Here is an 18,777-nt window from a genome sequence, read left to right as displayed (position 1 = left end):
ATTTTCAAAAGATTGAGGTAAGCTGTAAAGCATCATAATACTAAGAAGATCTTTATTAATTGGTATGTCCATATCTGCTAGCTTATCGACGATATCCATAAATTTATTCAAGTGCTTGACAATATTATCACCATCTTTCTTCTTCTTCAATATCAACTCTTTTAATAGGCTTGCTTTTCTTGCAGGACCTTTGTTATAATATATGCTTTCTAGCGTGTCCCAGACATCTTTACTTGTTTGACAATTTTTAACTTGTTTTAATTCGCCCGGTGATATTATGAGAAATAGCTCGGCTAATGCTAACTCATCTTTTTCCATATAGTCATTCAATGCATCACCTTCTCGCGTTGGTCTCTTAATTTTATTTGAAACATAGCTCCAAAGGCCAAGTTTTAATAGTACAGCTTTTGCATGGATCCTCCATGTATCGTAGTTTTCTCTTTTCAATTGTTCAATGTGCACGTGATTACTCATTTTTCTCTCTTATTCCCGTTTCTGGGCCCATAACCTGTTATATGAGGTAGAGCAGAGTATCAGCAGTAGACTATGAGCAAATCAGTGCATCCACCATTATTTAATATAAGAAAACAACTTTATAAATTAATTACAACTTTTTATAAGCATGACAACGTAATAACTGCTTTGTAGTCATAGTAACCAAAAGTCACTAATTTCTTCTTCTATGAGTAAGACCTCTATGATACTCCCCCTGGTAGCAGAGTGTGGTTAAATCTAACACCGTTTATTGATTTTTAGCGGTACAAATAATAAGATAGATATAATTCGAAGATTAATAAAAATTAAAAGCAAAATCGCAGAGTAGGTGATAGAAAAATAAAATTAATATGTAATTAAAACTAAATACGATTGCATTTACTACTTTTACTTAAACTTAATGCGTAGTTTATATTGTATATATTTTGTCTTCGTCTTTTAAGAAACAGCTGAACGTGCATTTCCGGACATTTTTGTGGATAAATAATACAGAAATAAAGTATTTGGGGCTCGCTCGAAGAAGAAGTCGCCCTCTATGACAACATTGACCGGATTCTTCTTGAAAATTTAAATCACAGTAAAAGTTTTCTACGGGGTTTTTTATAGTTGTTTTTCTAGAGGATGAGGATGGCAGCACTGGTGGTCTATAGACCTTCATCCCATGCCATTAAAAAAGTAAAAAGAACTTGTCTTAATTCCAACTAAAATATCATTTGCCATTTGGATTTTGATTTTTGGCATTTACGACCATACCCTTGCGATATATACGCAAACGCGAACGGTTTTGTAGAATTTATTTTTAATGATGTTTCATTGCTCTCGTTCCACTTTTCGCTATATAAATAATAATTTCTAATATTTTTATTTCTTTTAACTTGTATTATGCTAGAGTCATGGCCTTTATTGTGAAGTGAAACAAAGCTTGTGAATGTTTTATTGAAAGTTAACGTTTTGTTATGATGTCACAGTTATTAAATCCTTGAAAAACATGAGTGCATTAGCCGACGATGCCTGTCCTTTACCTGAAGGGCAAAATAGTGTAGATGATAATAAGACGGTGCCCGTAAATAATAGTAAAGATGTTGGGAAAGGTCAGGCTTCGGAGCCAACGACACCAAAGTGCCACACAATGGCTTTTACAGTCGATTTTGGTGAAACAAAACAGTTCGACAATAGAAGACTTGAGGAGCTGGCGAAAAAGTCGCAGGCTAGACATCAAAGGGTTCAATCAATGTCAGGTAGTGTTCCAAAGTCGAGTCCAGTTTCACAAAGGCTGTCAATGAGTGCGAAGCTTCCGCGAAAAGCTCAAGGATATAATTCTGAAGGTTATTTCTCATCAGACCAAGAAGATAGTGGGCTTTCTAATTCTTTAAAGCATAGAAGTAGTCCACTCGCGCAAACCTTCGAAAAGACAAATATTATGAGTCCCATAATCACACGTCATAATAAATCACCTCCTGTTGATATATTCCAGCCAAAACATGTGTCCAAGAGTCCTATAGTAGATAGTATTATGTCACGAAGTGATAACTTTACTAGACAATCCCTCAATCTGCCACTTAAACCGAACAGTTCCTATATAAGAGACGTCCAAAAAAGTCCCAGCTTTGGTAATCTATCAGCATATCACAGGCTTCCCATGGCAGATATCATTGACCAGAGTCCTGAAGGTATAATGTTAACAGACATTTCTAGTCCAGAATTAGACATATTGACTCCAGACAATGGTTTGTCAACACCAGAGTATTCAAAAAGTCCTGTATATAAGGGAAGGACAACATCAGTAACACCTGATTTGTTCAAGAAATGCCCTCCAAAACAGGGTCCTCTGTATATTGATGATGATGTTGACAGAGAGTCTAATAATTCTTCTACGGGTACATACACCATTGAAGGCGATAATTATACAGAAGAACAAAAAGCTAGGATGAGCATAGATAGAACTTTGGGGAGGCAAGTTGTGGGTTGCACCATAAATAAAAAACCAATAATTTTTGACAGTGATCCAGAGCTAATATTTGACTTATCAAATAGCTGTGTTGCTGCTAAGGAACTATGTGCACAAAACAATTTAGCAGTAAAAACTGTAGAGGCATTTAAAGCATCCAAAGACAAAAATGTTTTAGAAATATCTTGTTGCTACGAATCACCTGTTGAAAATGATTTAGCAACACAAACATCAAAGCAGATTAAATCCACAAGAAGTTATTTAGAGAAAATCAAAAATAGGGTGAAGACAATCACTGAAAAAACCTTTTCAAAGTCACCCCCTAGGCATGATGATAATGCTGACATGGGTACATTTACATGTGTTACTACATCAGGTGTGTTAAGTTCAAAGCCATGTCAGAAAATACCAGTACCAAGATTCAGACGTTGTAGTCTAACCAAGTCGGATATTGATCAAACAGACTATGTACACAGACTTTCAAGAGAATCATCAGTACCTGTTACTCTACCTAGTAGTAAAAACCTACTTGAAACTTCCAAATTTGAAAGCACGGCCTTAAAGAATGCTCAGAAAATGTTGCAAGATCCTGACCTGACTCCGGAGAAAGTTGTTAGTAAACTTTCATATTTAAGCCTCAATCGGTGCAAGAATGATAAGACTTGGATACAAGATTGGGCGGATAGTGTAAAGAACTATAATAATAATTCATTTAGGACTGAAATGGACATAAATACTACATTTTCTGTTGAGGACCGTCCACCTATGAGTCCCAGATTGCTACCTACAAAACGTAAGTGTATATATAATTTTTAACTAAAGCATTCATATGTTTTCATCTGTCACATGTTAAGGCAAGGGGTATGGATGTATGCATAAGGGGTTATGGATGTGCGAAACTATGTTTAAAAAGTGAAATGTTAATGTAAATCAAACTACTATTTGAATTTGAATTTATAAAGTATTTTACAGGTATTAAAATGGTCTTTAAAAATATTTAATAGGATAAGGATGAATTCAAAGTTATGAATATGGTTAGATTATTGTCAGCACTTTCATCAATTTTAAAATGTAAAAAAATAGTTATGTGACATAACTACAGTAGTTGAACATATGGTATTGCAGACTTTTTTCTAGATTGATACACTTTTTAATATTGTAAAACAGTTTTTGTTCAATCATCAATAATTTTTGCAGTGCACACAATGACAGATTTTTGATGAAAATTTTTTTCACACCTTGGTTTATATTATTGCATTTTTATAAGGGATCCCTATTTTTTTTAAATGTAATATAGCCTATGTTACTCTGTGAAGATGCAGCTTACTAACAGTGAAAGAATTTTTGAAATTGGTCCAGTAGATTTGTGTGAAGACTTATAATACTAGTTTAGATTTACAGAACAGTGTCTGTTGGGTCAGCTAGTAGTAGTATATATGTGACCATGAGGATTACATCATATATCTACTACTGTTTTGTTTAATATGTACACAAATTAATTCTAATTGTTAGTAAGAAACTATGTTTCTGTTAATAAGTTCAAGGTTTTTTAATATGGTGATAACTTTGAGGTTTTCCCAAGGTTCTAGTGACAGTAATATTATTTATATCTGCATTACATACATCATTGGAGATTAACTACTATTCATATTCCTCGTTTACAAAGTGTTCAAGAATTGCTCATTTAAAGATATAAGATTAATTTTTGATGATATATATTTATACTACAATTTATCTCCTAGTTTAGGACATTCATGAGTGTGTATTTGCTTCTATTGATGTTTACTTCAATATTTTGAGTTCGAAATCCTATTTGATTTTAAATTACTTATTGCAAAAACTACCACCCAACCGATAATTTATGAATGACCTTAACTGGAATGAAAATTAATGACATAAGAATCGACAAAGAATAAGTAACTCATCAGGCTTCTTCTTTTTTTTTTAAACAAAATTATTTTTTTTAAAACCCTGAGGGTGGTTGCTCCATTCCCAATCTGTGGTATCATTAACAAAGTCATTTATGATATATTAACCTTTACCACACAAATATATTCTAATTTTTTTTTGTTTTTTGTAACACATTCGTTTTGAACATTTTCTGGGATCATGTTGTACAAGTATATTATTAACTCAGCTGGAAACACACAGATTCATACTTAAGCAGCAATTTTGATTTGGTTTTTAATTTACCAATAAAAAACAATTTGGAAAAAAATTGTATAGCATATATAAGCTTCTGTCTTTTTATATAAATAAGTCAAGTCTGATTTTTATATCTGAGTATGTGAAATGAAAAGTTACACTAATAAAATGATACATACCAATTCATATCGAATAACCCTGTTGCTAGCATAGAAATATGATGTATGAGGGCCAAACTGAAAATTCTTTGAAAAATCAAAACCTGATTAAAACTAGCAATTTTTATTATATCTTCTCAGAATATTGTCCATTCATGCATTCAATATATTGTTGCATCCAATAGAAACACCGAGAAAAGCAGTTTGTCCTCATCTTTAGGGGTCTCTTCGACAGCCTTTTGAAACAACCAGCCCGCTGCATTTGTTTCGTTGAATAAGTTTTCTTCAAAGTTTCAGTTTTATTTTTGGGGAAAAATTTAAATGCAAGGATGGGGCTATACGGCTGGTGACCCAGTAATTCAACGTGTGACGTCGCCATGTGCGACCAGGCGTTCGTTGACGTGTTAAAGAAGGATCTTAATGTAAGCTCATTTCTCCCGAACTTTTTCCATAACAATTGGGAAGCATGTGTTAGTGTACAACTCTGCAGAAACTGTTTTTCAATCCTCTTAAACAGTGGTCGCGTAATGACCTGTCCTTCCTACAGACGAGGTACTTTCTACCATCTTTTTTCATACGCTTCGACCTCTCCTCTCTTTTATTTATATTTCCGAATTTACCGACCTAAAAAAAGGAGGAGATTCTCAATTCGTCGGTTTTTTTTTGTTTCTTACCTCAGAACTTTCGACTGGGTGAACTGATTATCATAATTTTGTTTGAAAGATTCTTGTGTGGTCCCATTGCAATTTGGTTCAGATCTGACAATGGCATCCATGGGAAAACCATGAAAGTCTTAAATTTGCTATTTGGTCTATAAGTATGTGCGCGGGAAATTGACATATAACCAGAGAAATTAATGAAGATATATCGTCCCATGTGAGCTGTACTGTGTTTAAATAGATAGCTATTTAAAACTTGATACAAGATGTGTAACAACACAACAATTGTAGGCAGGCGGAACCACAATCCACACCTACATTTAAATTCACTTTGTCACTCTTCTAAATCTAAACAATTTTCATTTTTTAACAGACTTCAAAAAAGGAATAGGTCCTCTATTACTATGGGGCAATGCTGCCGATATCAATACCATCTTTGTGCTGCACAATAAAGAAATAGCCCTCTATTCGCGCTAGCGCCTGAGAGTTGAACAAAGGCTATTTATAACCTAGGTCCTAATGAATCAACATCATTATTAATACCACACATAAAGTTTTACGTATAGTATTTACTTGGAAATATCTCATCACGTAAATTCCAATTATATGGTAAATATCGGTCAAATAGTCATATTATAGATAGTTTTGCTTTTCTTAGTACTTCAACCAATGCTAAAAGTATTACTTAGTAGTAGGATCAAAGCCAAGGGTGTTGTACTATCTAGTTTTTTCTTAGAGAATAAATCTTTATGTATATTGACACCCCGCATACTATCACTTTAACAAATTAAAACATTTCAGCTCGAAGCCCGCATGGCGATACGCCGACTAAGATACCCAGCCCTGTTGGGACGTTACTACACCGCAGGACACCGGTAAGTGCACAACATAAATAATAATATAGCTTTTATATATTTATTGTTTATATTACTGAATGTGTAATTTATATTAATGGGACAGCCTTAACCCAGTAGGTTAGCGTGTAGTGGTCTACGCAAGGAAGCGTTTGTCCAGATAAACCAATTGATATGACCCAGTCTCTCCATGGGGTTCATCTAGTAGGATAGAAATTATTGAAAGTTGCGATATTAATATGAAAAATCTCGCTCAAAATGTAACACTAAAGACCTAAACATTATAATAAGAATTAAAAAACTCCCAGTACACGATTCGAAAGTAGTGCAGCCTGAAATCAGGGCAATATTTAATTCTTACTTGACCTGATACGTTAATATGGTTAATGCAATTAGATAAGTAAACCATGGCATGTGTTGCTAAACAAATTGTTACTTTGATATGCTACTTACATAAAATAAAATAGTTTTCAAAGGTATTGGTATCTTTGGCTTACATTATTGTGTGTATAATAGTATCTTTATATTGTGTGTTTAATAATATCTTTAAAATTAGTGGTAATTTAATTTATAATGCGCTTCATTTCAACCTTTAATGGATTTTCGTGAGCTATGATTAGGATCTATTGAATAAATGTCAAGGCGGTCTTAAGTATGGAACCAAAAGCAGATGCTTTGTGCTTTAGTTACGAAATTAAACAGCGAAATGTAACAGTGTTGATGTTTCTATCCATATTGGTTATTAATATTCTTATCTTACAGTGTGCTCTTTTAAAAACTTAAGAAATAACTAAAAATATTTAGTATACGACTTAAAGTTTCTGAAATGTTTACTTATTTGTGTAGGCGCTGTGGAGCAAAGTTCCTAATCAAGGTGATGTCACTAACTACACTACCCACGTTTTTAGCGGTGCGTGATCTTATGGCGTCATGCGGGCATATTGCGCTGTATAAAATATTTAAATATTGCGGAAATGAAATAGTCATTATTTCAAAATTATTAGCTTGATTTTATTAAAACAACAAACTAAATTACTACTAACTGTCAAAGATCCGTAATTCTGTGAACGCCCCAAACACTTCGTCATCTTTCACTTATCCTGAGACCTGTTAACGAATTCCAGCCTTAATCGACAGCAATTTAATAAATATGTTATGTTTTTAAAGTGATATCACTTCAGGGATTAATACAAAGAGCACTCGCACGGAACGCGAGAGGTCGTGGGTTCGAGTCCCACATCGACGATAAAAGTTTGTTTTCAAAATTTATTTGTGTATAAATCCCAGTAGTGAGGGATATCACTTTTAAAACATAACAAATTTTTTAGATTAGCAAGAGCGACATCTCAAGTAAATTTCCTAATATGCAAATATTGGGGTTGAGTAAGGTTATCAAGTGTAAAGTAGATCCTGTAGATGAAGCCACAACCTGAGAGTTGAACAAAGTACACAAGATTTTATGACGATACGTCACACGAACGGTTAGCTCAGTTGGAAGAGCACTCGCACGGAACGTGAGAAGTCGTGGGTTTGATTACAGCATCGGTCATATTTTTTTTTTCAAATTTTATTTGTGGAATAATTTTATGGCATTATCACATGAGGCGTATTGTATTCACCTATATAGCGTAGTTCATGACAAGAGCAAATTTAAAAGAAGCACGTACTCTGAAAGGAAATTCCTTCCACGCTATTCCCAGTACGATACAACATGGATATCTTAAAAAAAAGAGGAACAGCCAATTAGAAGGTCAGCATCGCTCCGGTGTTTCCTCTGGCGTTGCAAGAGCGAGGTCGGCGATGATCACTAACTATCTGGTGATCCTTACGCTCTTTCTACTTCACATCCAAAAAACTTTAAAAGTTAGAATTGCTTTCATGTTATTTCTTTGGTGTTGCATAACCCGTATACTCGTTTCAGACATTGTTCATATTCAATCGACGATGGCGAACCAAACTCAGATGAATATCTCCGTTCTGTTTCTGTCGCTCTTACTCTTTCTTTATGGTTCCATAGCATTTGTTCTCCTCACAAAATAAAAAAAAGGCAATGGCTTCCGTCTGTGCACAAATCTACTTAATAACGTCTCAATTCATGCTAACATAAAATACTTATTACGTTAAAATATAAACAGTAAAATTTCAATTGGCGTCATAAGTAAATGTTACAATTTAAATGCACTGCAGTATGCGTCCGTGACCTAATTGATAGCACGTTATTTAGGATGAATGGTCTATTATTGGAACGAAGATTTAAAGAAATAACTTTGTTTTATTTAGTTCTCGTTCACGCTATTACAGTAGTTCGTAACAATAGTTTTTTATACATTTCAACCGCAATAAACAGGGTGGTTTTTTGAGAAGGGCGGTGATGGCTAAGTTGGAAACTACGAGACTTAGAGGAAAGTGGTGAAAGGAGTCATACCCTCGATTGATAAGAAACCAACAACTGCATATTATTATTTTCTTTTTTTTTAAATCTTTTTTTTAAATTTCTTTAACTTTTGACGGAAATCGACCTGAATGATTTTCCAAAAAAAAATACATCTGTATTATTGAACCAATGGACTCTGTTGCTGATATGGATTGACTCAAGCGTCTATAATCACAAGGTCATATTTATTTATTCAAATGCACATAATGTTTGTATTATAATAATAATGTAAGTAAATATTATGTATTTGTGTTATTCGTCGTGCATTACAGTAAAAGATATGTACATATATTATGATTACCAAAAACCATTTATTATTATAATATAATATTATATTATCATATATCAATATTTTGGCTGCAGGCGAGCATATTATTTCGACTGCATAAAATAATTTTAAACTACTGAGGCTGTGTTGAATATGAATTGTCGTTTTGAACGACAAACAGCCTAGTTCAGTGTTCGTACTCGCCAAAGAGTCGTGCCAAATCGTACCTAATGGGACCCAGATATAACTCAAAATAAAACTTAAAAGTCATTTATAAGACCAGTGCTGAAAGCCTTTGAAAATGATAAAAACTTATTTGGAAATGCAAGAGATTATAACAAAAATGAAAGGAAAAATAAATTACGTGCGATCTGAGGTCGGGAAGTGGAAATAAAGGGGGGGGGGGAGGGTTTAGGGTAAAAACGGTTTCTCTCGTTTTCCGGCAAGTCCTATGGAAAAAGTTAAATGGCAAAGTTTTAGGTAATAAATAGATCTGCAAGTTTTGTTGTATGACCACTTCGGAAAAGTTTGGCTTTCATAAGATATGGCATGAAATTCATTTAAAAGAAATTGTTACAGCTTCATTATTGTTTAATTTATTTTAAATACAATCTATGAATAACGATACACATTTTATTTACAATAAAAACAATGATTGCCGTAGATAGATATATTGTAATTCCTTCAATTCATTCAATATATTTGAATATTCTTACCATTTATTTTACCAGTGGAAGGCTCCGTTGCACAGGATGTCGTCTAGATTATGGGTACCACAACGGCGCCTATTTCTGTAACCAGTAATGTGTCTCTCGGGTAAAAAACTGAAATCCCTTATTTTTTTGCCCATTAAATCATTTGTCCCTTATAGGCTGAAAAAAAATCTGATAACACTGGTCATATCACTCGCATTCCTGAGCTTCTGCATTCAACTCGCGGGATATCTGCAGGATATCTTCCCTATAGAAAGGAGATACAAGTTGCGGTGTGGTGTGGGCAGAGGACGGTTGGCGGCGTTCTCTACAGGCCGTTCCCAATATTCATCTATCTCCGGTTGTGGCCTACTTGAGATAAAAATTGTAGCTATCGTTGACGTTTCTGTCCCAATAAACTTATCGACGGTAACTGTCTGTCAATGGGATGCGTATAGCTTACCAGCTATAGAAGTTTGTATGGAAATTGCAATTCTTGCTTCCAAATATAAGGCGATGAGAATTACTTATCGGGTATATTGAACAGCTTCAGATTATTGACAGCTAATTACTGACAGTGCAAGGCAGTAATTTATATCTATCTGTAGATCGTATATTGGGAACGGCCGGTAGAGCAGTCAGAGTTAACACGAATAATAAAAATATTGTCGCAATCTTCCTACTAATTAATTATAAATTAATTTCAAATAAGTAAGCGAGATATTTAAATATTTAAATATTTTTTATATTTTTTTTTGTTTTCTGTTGTATAGGTAGGTAAGTTCATGTTATGATTTAACCGGTTACTTTTTATTGAAAAGTTATTTAAGTATCACGAACAAAAAATATTTATCGATTTTTTGTTCGTGGTTGCAAAGTTGATATCCCTACACGCGTCTCGGGTTAAATCTGTGAATCAACGCTTAAGGATGTTGTTCTACTTACTCAGGGGGCCTACTCCTAAAATCGATATTCGATAAATCGTGGCATTAGTCGTATCGAATCTCTCAATGTCGAAACGATGATTGAACGAACGAAACATTATTCAATATTATCGGTCCTAACCCTACTCTTAGTTGAAAATGTCAGAGACGAATATTCGAATTTCACAAATAAACAAACGTCACTTTTACGATAATCTCAACGACACCTTCTAGGCTGTCGATGCTATTATCGTTTCAAGTTGTATAGATATATTTCCATACTAAATACATATTTAATAAATATTATTGAAATAATTATATGTGATTTACTATTCAACAGGTTTTTTTTACTACTTAGTCATTTTGTTGATCGTTTATGCGTAGAAATAATGCAAATGGCCGCCTAGAGTAGGTAGTAGAGCCGCCGAGAAATAGGCAGTCTACGAGAAGGGTTGAGTTACTTATTTTAACATTTTATTATCCGCAAGTTTTGTATTATTTATTAAATTTTAAATGGTCATATTATATTCATTACATATTTTTTTTACATTTACATTATGTGTAAATGATACCAAATTGCTGGTGCAGAGTCTGGCATGGTCCTTAGCGTCTAAACTATGTTTTGACTTTTGACACTTAAGAGCGACATAGCACAGATAATGTTTAGGTTTGAACATATTTCATTCACACTAACATCGTAAAAAATTCAAAATATTAGTCTATGGTAACGATAAACAATAAGGAATTCGAACATTTGTTAGAGTAGGATAGTTGTGATATATTCGGAGTATTATCGTATCGTTCCCAATGTATCGTTGTCTATTTTGCGAGTAGACCTCCAGGATCGTGATCGTACGTTGCTTTAAACCACAAACGGTTGGTGAAATACTCTATGTAGGTACTCTTGACAAACAATCAACTAATTTAAACTGTTTTCTAGGATAACCCGAGGAGCCCTCGACCAGTGAATATGTTCACAATGTTTGTACCCCTTAATTGAATATTTTAGAAAGTAGATTTATTTTATAGCCTCGTATTCGAATAAATAAGATTCTTACTGTAAGTGTTTACGTTTCATTGTAGCTTGTCTCAGTAGCTTGCAGTTACTACTTTTATTTACGGAACGATTTCGACACGTGTCGGCGACAAAGAGCATTGATCTGTATTGCGTCGGAATAGAGTCGAATTTTAAGCGTCGAATAAACGTCCACTTGAAATCTAAATCCGAAAACACATTGAAACGTGGCTTGCGAGGATTGAACTGGTGACATCGTGTTGAGATATGATTTTATAATATTATGTAGGATATAATATGGACTAACAAAAAAAATGTATAATAAAAACTACAATATTATGAAGAAAAATAAATATAAATTACAATATTTCTTAACTTTAGCGTAATATTTAAGTTGCAGCAAATAATCACATATTTCTCTAAAGTTTAAAAATAAGAACTCTTTTTGTTTGGAACAAATAAATCTTTGTACTGGCTGAATGATCTTTCAACGGCAAAGGATGTGATTGGAGCATATTTAAATTTGCATAATTCTTCAACATGGCTCGTTTACGTGTCCTATTAATGCTCCCAATCAATCAGCATGCTATTATTTTTTTAGGGTATGATTTCTTTGCTTTTTCGAGTAACTTTTGCCTTCTTATATAATTAATATTTAAAAAAAGTGTCAGCCCGTAACCGGAAGACGCAGTGTTGGTAGACCCCCCACTAGATGGCGCGATGAAAGCGTCCGCTCTTTTGTTTTCTTCCATAAAAAGTAGACCCACCGAATTAAATGCTACTAAGATATAAAACAAAATTTAGTTGAAATGGTCGGAGGTGATCTCCTGCCATCCAGCGATACCCTCGATCGGTCGTTACTGACATAAATGAAGTCACAACATATGCTATGAAATATAACAATACACAAATACAAAATGTGCATCACGAAGCAGATATTTAATTATGAACGCAGAATTGGCAAACATACAAGATTTGTATCTACTTACAAGGTTAAAACAACCTAAATGTTGTGGGGTTTTATGACATATAAGTCGTTAAAACAAAATTTTGTTTGATATGATTCGCAAATCAAATTAATAAGATAAAATCACACCCCGTGATAAATGCGGCAGTAGACCCAAAATTAAGCGACTTCTCTCAATTTCAATTTCAATTTCAAATATTCTTTATTACAAATAAGATTTATTACAGTCTTATTAGCTAGTATGCGTAACCTAGTTAATAAATATAATAATATTTTTAAAAACCATATTTTTTAAAAGTGCCAAGAATCATTTAAAATGTATAAGAGGAAATTACTATAAAAAAAGTTACATAAAGGACATATAAAGGGCACCAGATACCAGGACACCTTACAGACACCAGAGTCATGACGCATCCGAACGGACAAGAAAAAATAGACTGTAGTGATAAAAATAATTTTGACATATATTTATGGTATTTTTCTCTACGAACACTGGCAACATAGCAACGTAATTTTCTCAGATTTTACCGAATTTGGCAATCCAATATGAAATATAACAGGATGAAATGACAAATTTTAATTCGGCAATATATTGTTGATTACATGGAGCGTATGAAGCCTGATCAGTGACTTGGTACATGACTCTACCTACGTTAAACTATTGATTTATTTTAGGCCCAGCGGGCCTACCATGAACTCTTATTGCGATTCAATTGACCACCTAAAATGAACTGCTTTGCTATTTGCACGACATCATTAGAGCTATCTAATTTAGGTTGACGTCAAATCAACTGATTAAATCGCAATGATGTCAAAAATGATGTCAATTGAATCGCAAACTGTTTTAGTTCGTTCATTCATTCGTACCATGGGGTAATATTTCAACCTTAACTGGATAGCTTTTGTGTCAAAGTGAGCGATTCGAAAAAAGTTGCTTCCTTAGAGGAAAGTGAATCGTGTTGTAAATAATTTTAAAATAATAGTGAAAATATACAGAAAAGGAAAATTTGATCAATGATAGATGAGATGAGTATACTTTATTGGACTTTTTTTATAAAACAAAATACTGAAAATGAATACCAAAAATGAAAATACTAAAGACGAGGCAGTAAGAGCCCGGGCTATAGCCTGTTCGCAAGAACGAATTAAAAAAAATGTACTCTGTGGTCCTGTCTAATCAAACATCAATGGAGGTCCGTTCAAAACTCGTTATTTTTACGAACACACCTAAGCAAACATTTAATTTGTAATTCAAAAAACTATATTTATTTATATTACTATTACTTAATAAGTACCAAAAAGGGCTTAGTTGTTTATAATTTGATGCTATAAAGCGCAATTTTAAAATGTATTTTTAGTATTTTCTACGCAAAAAAACCGCTATAATCATATCGTTGTAGGTTTTTAAACGCAACGAATATGGTTCGTGTAAGAGAGACAAAATTATGCAACGACTGTAGAGCGTCATCTCTTTCTCACACCGCGGACCACAGAAAAATTTATTTCGTTCATTCTTCATAAGCGATCCAAACGCCATTCAGTAAAAGGCACTTCATGGTACGAATTTCAGTGATAATAAAATTAAATAAATGTTAAAAACGTAGCCGCCGATAAGAATTTTCCCGCGCTTTGCCTTTAAAAAGTTTCAGATAAAAAAATAGAATGAAACAAATCAGTGTTGCAACATAAGAATATCGTTTATTGTTGTGAAACTGTAACATCGGTTTGCCTACTCGACAAGGCCAACTCTTCGACGAGTATTTTGTCACTCTTAGTTAATAATATTTACTGTTACTACTAACGGTGAAACGTTTAACAGGGTTAATATGTCTGATAAAGCATGCGGGTTCCCTGATAGTAATTACCACCGCCTTTTGTTGTTAAAAACCACTCGTCTCGTGTAGATTGTGGGCGCCGGTGAAAGTAGGACGGGCGCAGATTAAGTCATATAGTTATAAGTTCTGAAATTGGCTGCCCCTCTACATCTCATAACAAGTGTTTGTGACAACCACTGACCTGTATAAATACCACTAGACAGGCTGTTCCATATGTGTGACAGCAAATTTTTTGTGCCTATTTGAAGCGCCACTCGCGAGCGTTCAGAGAACTAATTTTGATGTATAACAAATGGCTGCGAAGGAATGTACAGTACTCTTAAGTATTTTTGCATTTTGAACTAATTTCGTGTTATTTATACTTCAAGAATCAACGTAATAAAGTACACATTTTTTGAAGTTAGTTTAGTACCGCAGACTCTCGCTACATGGCCAACAGCGCCAAAGTGTCGAATATCAAACAGGCACAAAAACACTTTGACAGCCGCCAGTCCAGTGGTATATAGTAGAGGTCAGTGGTGACAACCCTTGCATATTATTAGCGACTAGATGTCACAGAGTGGTACGTAGTTAGCGTTGAGTTGACCCACTATTTATATTTATTACGCATATGGCATAGCCGTGAAGTCAAAGCCAAAGTGAACGGGCATTGTCTTACTTACTTGGCAGCGCTTGAATTCCTATGTATGAGTCAGACATCCAGCATTGAACTGCCAATGAACTTAATCTTAAAATCTAGACGTCGAACTTTGGAGATATTTAGGTCTTAAAAAAATGTAAACAAAGGAAATATATTACACTGCACTCAGTGAATAGTAAAGTGTGATATAAATGATTTTGTATTTGTATTTTGTAATGGTCACTTTCTTACTTTTACTCAACTAGTAAATTAAGTTCAAAATAAATTGCTTATTAGCATAATTCTATATTGTAATCAAAACGATAAAAACTTAAGAATTTAACATAAAATAAAAAACAAAACAAAATTAAGGCCTAACATAGTCACAAGTGTTTGTGACTATTGTGCAGATTATGTTATGGCACGATGGTGAATGGCCATCATCTAATACATACATATAAAACATACGATCTTACACCGTGCTTACTTTGAAGTCATCAAATACCATGACGTTCTATACATATAGACATATTGAACATGCCACAAATTGTCCATAATAAGCTTCGACTGCCTTATCTATACATTGTCACATTAACTAAATATTCTTGGTGAATAAGCAGCGATGTAAAACATCCATTCAGACGTAACGTACGTTCAATTTAGAACCCGATTCGGACAGTGACAGTTGACACACCACTAAGGAGAAAGTGTGCTTACATTATCTATAAGCACACTTTTTTCGTTCCGCTATCACACTGCGAATGATATGCCCCTCCATATATTATGACTATAGAATGTCATTGGTTAAATATAATGTTTTTTCGAAGCCTAGATTTTTGACAAACAAGAACAAGAAAAGTAGCGATAAAGTCATAACCCGATGAGTTTTTTCTACAGTCTAAACCATTACCTATCTTTAGCCATAAAAGTGAAAAGTGCGTTCCACTCTACATAGTTCTTGCATAATTAATGTTTTAGTGCCGTTACTTGAAAGACGAGCTGCTGGTGAACGAAAATTCGATATAAAACGCCCCGCGCGATGAAACAGGAATGCCATCTTGTAACAGCCACGCCATCTTGTAACAGCCACGTGGACTTGACGTCACCAATGGCAGTTATCGGACGTCTAATAGCCTCAACAAATGGTCGACTTTGGTACGGCCGAACCATCGGACGTGATCCGGTAGCGGACCTCGATGGTATGGCGTATTGTCCATCGCACGTAATGTGGTAACAATGACAATTTTGTGCGATGGACGATGTGACTTACCATCGAGTTTAGTCCGGTACCGGATCGCGTACCGCGTGTGGCCGTACCAAGTCCATCATGTATTTATAGCTTAACGAGGGCCGTGTTTACCTTTCTAGCCACTTACTGAGCTTAATAGTCTCAGTGTCAGTTTAAACGTAGTCAGAACGACGCGAGATCCAGAAGTAAACACAACCGTGGGAGGCTCCTTTGCACAGGATGCCGGCTAGTTTATGGGTAACACAATGACGCCAATTTCTGAGGTGAAGCAGTAATGTGTAATTATTACTGTGTTTCGCTCTGAAGGGCGCCGTAGCTAGTGAAATTACTGGGCATATGAGACTTAATATCTTATGTCTCAAGGTTACCCAAAGTACACAAATACGTACAAAGCTAAACTTAACTATTGTTAATTATGTAGTTTTACTTCTTTAGCGTGCGCATCATTGAAACTTAAAAGTAACAGGGTTGGAGTTTGTTCCTAAAATTTCAAAGCAAAGGGTTCAAGCCCATACAGCCGTATTCGTTGTTTAATAATTAATTGTCAAAACCATCTTTGCTAGATTTTTCTTTTCTTTGCAAGACTCTACAAACGGTTTTTGCTTTGCTACGCCAAACAAGTATGCATACATAAGTACACACTACACACACACTTTTTTGATTACTATATTACAAACATTACTATATTATAAACATTTATAATAAAAATTGAACCCGAACGCCTAAACGTAAGGTCCAATCTAATCTTGTAAAACACTTTTGCACTTTGAAAAAAAATTGCTACAGAATTGAATATTAACAGCGAATAACTAGAGCGCAGTGTATATTTATTTCGTCTCCATTTGGTTAGGCACTCAAAGACCATGAACGATGCGGTAATAAATATGGATTATGTTAATACACACGGAAGTGTTAATTACGACCTACACATATGACAACACGACATGACAGACGATTTTAAAGTGGATTATGAAACGTAATACTTCATTATTATATAAATATATCAACCAAAAAGGCCAACATGCTTCAGAACTTATTAGTTAAACTAGATAACGTACTGGCCGCAAATAAATTGCTATTAAATGTCTATAGATATAAAAATAATATTGACTTTCGTGGCTGTGCATTAAATATAAAAAAGAATTATCCTGGTTGTTCTACTATCGAGGCCATAATGTTTCGTTGTCAGTTTGTTTGTGCACCCTAATTTCCGAACCGGCTAAACCGATTTGAATGCAGTTTTCACTGATAGTTTTCCAAAATTTCTGTCTAAATGAGATTCTATATAAAACAGTTGACTAAAAAAAATTGTTTTTTAACATTTTCTACAACATTTTGAAATTGGTGCAAACTTGAAGTTACGACATTTAGCACTTATGTAAGTATTGTATACGTAATGCTATTACGAAAAGTCAAAAGCTTTTTTAAATCAATTTATTTTTTAAGTTTCCTTGAACGACTATTGGCTAAGGCTAATCTAGTTTGCGTACTACAAAAAGAGTGATCATGCAGTTATTGTAACGTGGGACAATACAATTGTTCTGGTAACAGAACACCAAACGCATGCAACAGGTTTCGTGTTCGTCACATGTTAAAAGACGAGTACCGATACGCAGTGGAATGAATCGGTGCGTTTAGCTGACGGGGAGGGAGATGCCTCACTTCCTCCATATCGCACCATATCGTTGTAACGGTTATGAACTGACGCGTGTATTCTTCAAAAGAACTTTCTCCAAGATTATGAGTCATTCTTAAATCGACGTTTCAAAAATGTAAATTTACGCGAACCACCCGGTATAAAAGAAAATAAAATTACTGCTCCGTAGTCTCATCGTCATTATGTTTAAATGCGCGAATAAGAATTGCTTTTCATAAGTGCAATTTCTTCATGCTTTCACTCCGTAGCTACACTCTGTGTCGTAATGTCCACACAAGAATGTAATATAAATGCGTCCCGAGATTGATGCAATATAATATTAAAGAGATTAGATTCATGTTAAGTAAATGAGCAACAAGAGTCGGTGACGCAGTAGTTAGATATGGTGAAACTCACCATGGAGCCGTCGGTTCGATTCTCGCTTGCCACTTATCAATATGTTTTTTGGTGTTTTTTAAAATTGAAATTGAACGAAATATATTTATTTGTAACAAACACGATATTTACATAATATAATAGAAAATATATATACAAAACAAATTATAATTTGGAGTGTTTTTCACAAATTGGTCACAATTGCACGTCTGAACGAACGAAGCGTTGATGTACTTCTCTACTCTCGACATGTGAAAAACAGCAGTTTTCTCGAAACTGAAATAGATTTTTTATATATCGCTCTTGCATATCCAAATGTTTTGAGTTTTCTTGAGTGTTATATCCGCCAATATTCGTCTTCAAACAATTCGACACGTGTTTCGTCTCTTCACGAGGCATCCTCAGGAGATTTTGACTCGCTAAATTCTGGCAAGAAACTTGAGGCGAAACTAACACGTGTCGAATTGGTTGAAGGTGATTATTG

General features: G+C 34.3%; 1 protein-coding gene across 3 annotated transcripts in view; it reads left to right on the top strand.

The window, feature by feature from the left end:
* The first annotated feature begins 1,229 nt into the window (after nt 1-1,229).
* The window catches only part of LOC126972164 (uncharacterized), a 55,122-nt gene continuing 37,574 nt past the window's right edge, over nt 1,230-18,777 (top strand). For 2 of the 3 annotated variants that reach the window (XM_050818769.1, XM_050818778.1), the window contains exons 1-2: nt 1,234-3,236; nt 6,207-6,280. In XM_050818769.1, the coding sequence (XP_050674726.1) occupies nt 1,484-3,236; nt 6,207-6,280 (1,827 nt within the window). In that variant the 5' untranslated portion in view covers nt 1,234-1,483. Of the gene's footprint in view, nt 3,237-6,206; nt 6,281-11,516; nt 11,640-18,777 lie in introns of those variants that run through there. The other variant, XM_050818788.1, reaches the window with a different exon arrangement.

The sequence above is a fragment of the Leptidea sinapis genome, chromosome 2 (assembly GCF_905404315.1).
Source record: "Leptidea sinapis chromosome 2, ilLepSina1.1, whole genome shotgun sequence".
NCBI classification, from domain to species: Eukaryota; Metazoa; Arthropoda; class Insecta; order Lepidoptera; family Pieridae; genus Leptidea; species Leptidea sinapis.
Note: the sequence above shows the minus strand (reverse complement) of the source record. Positions and strands in the feature narration are given on the sequence as shown.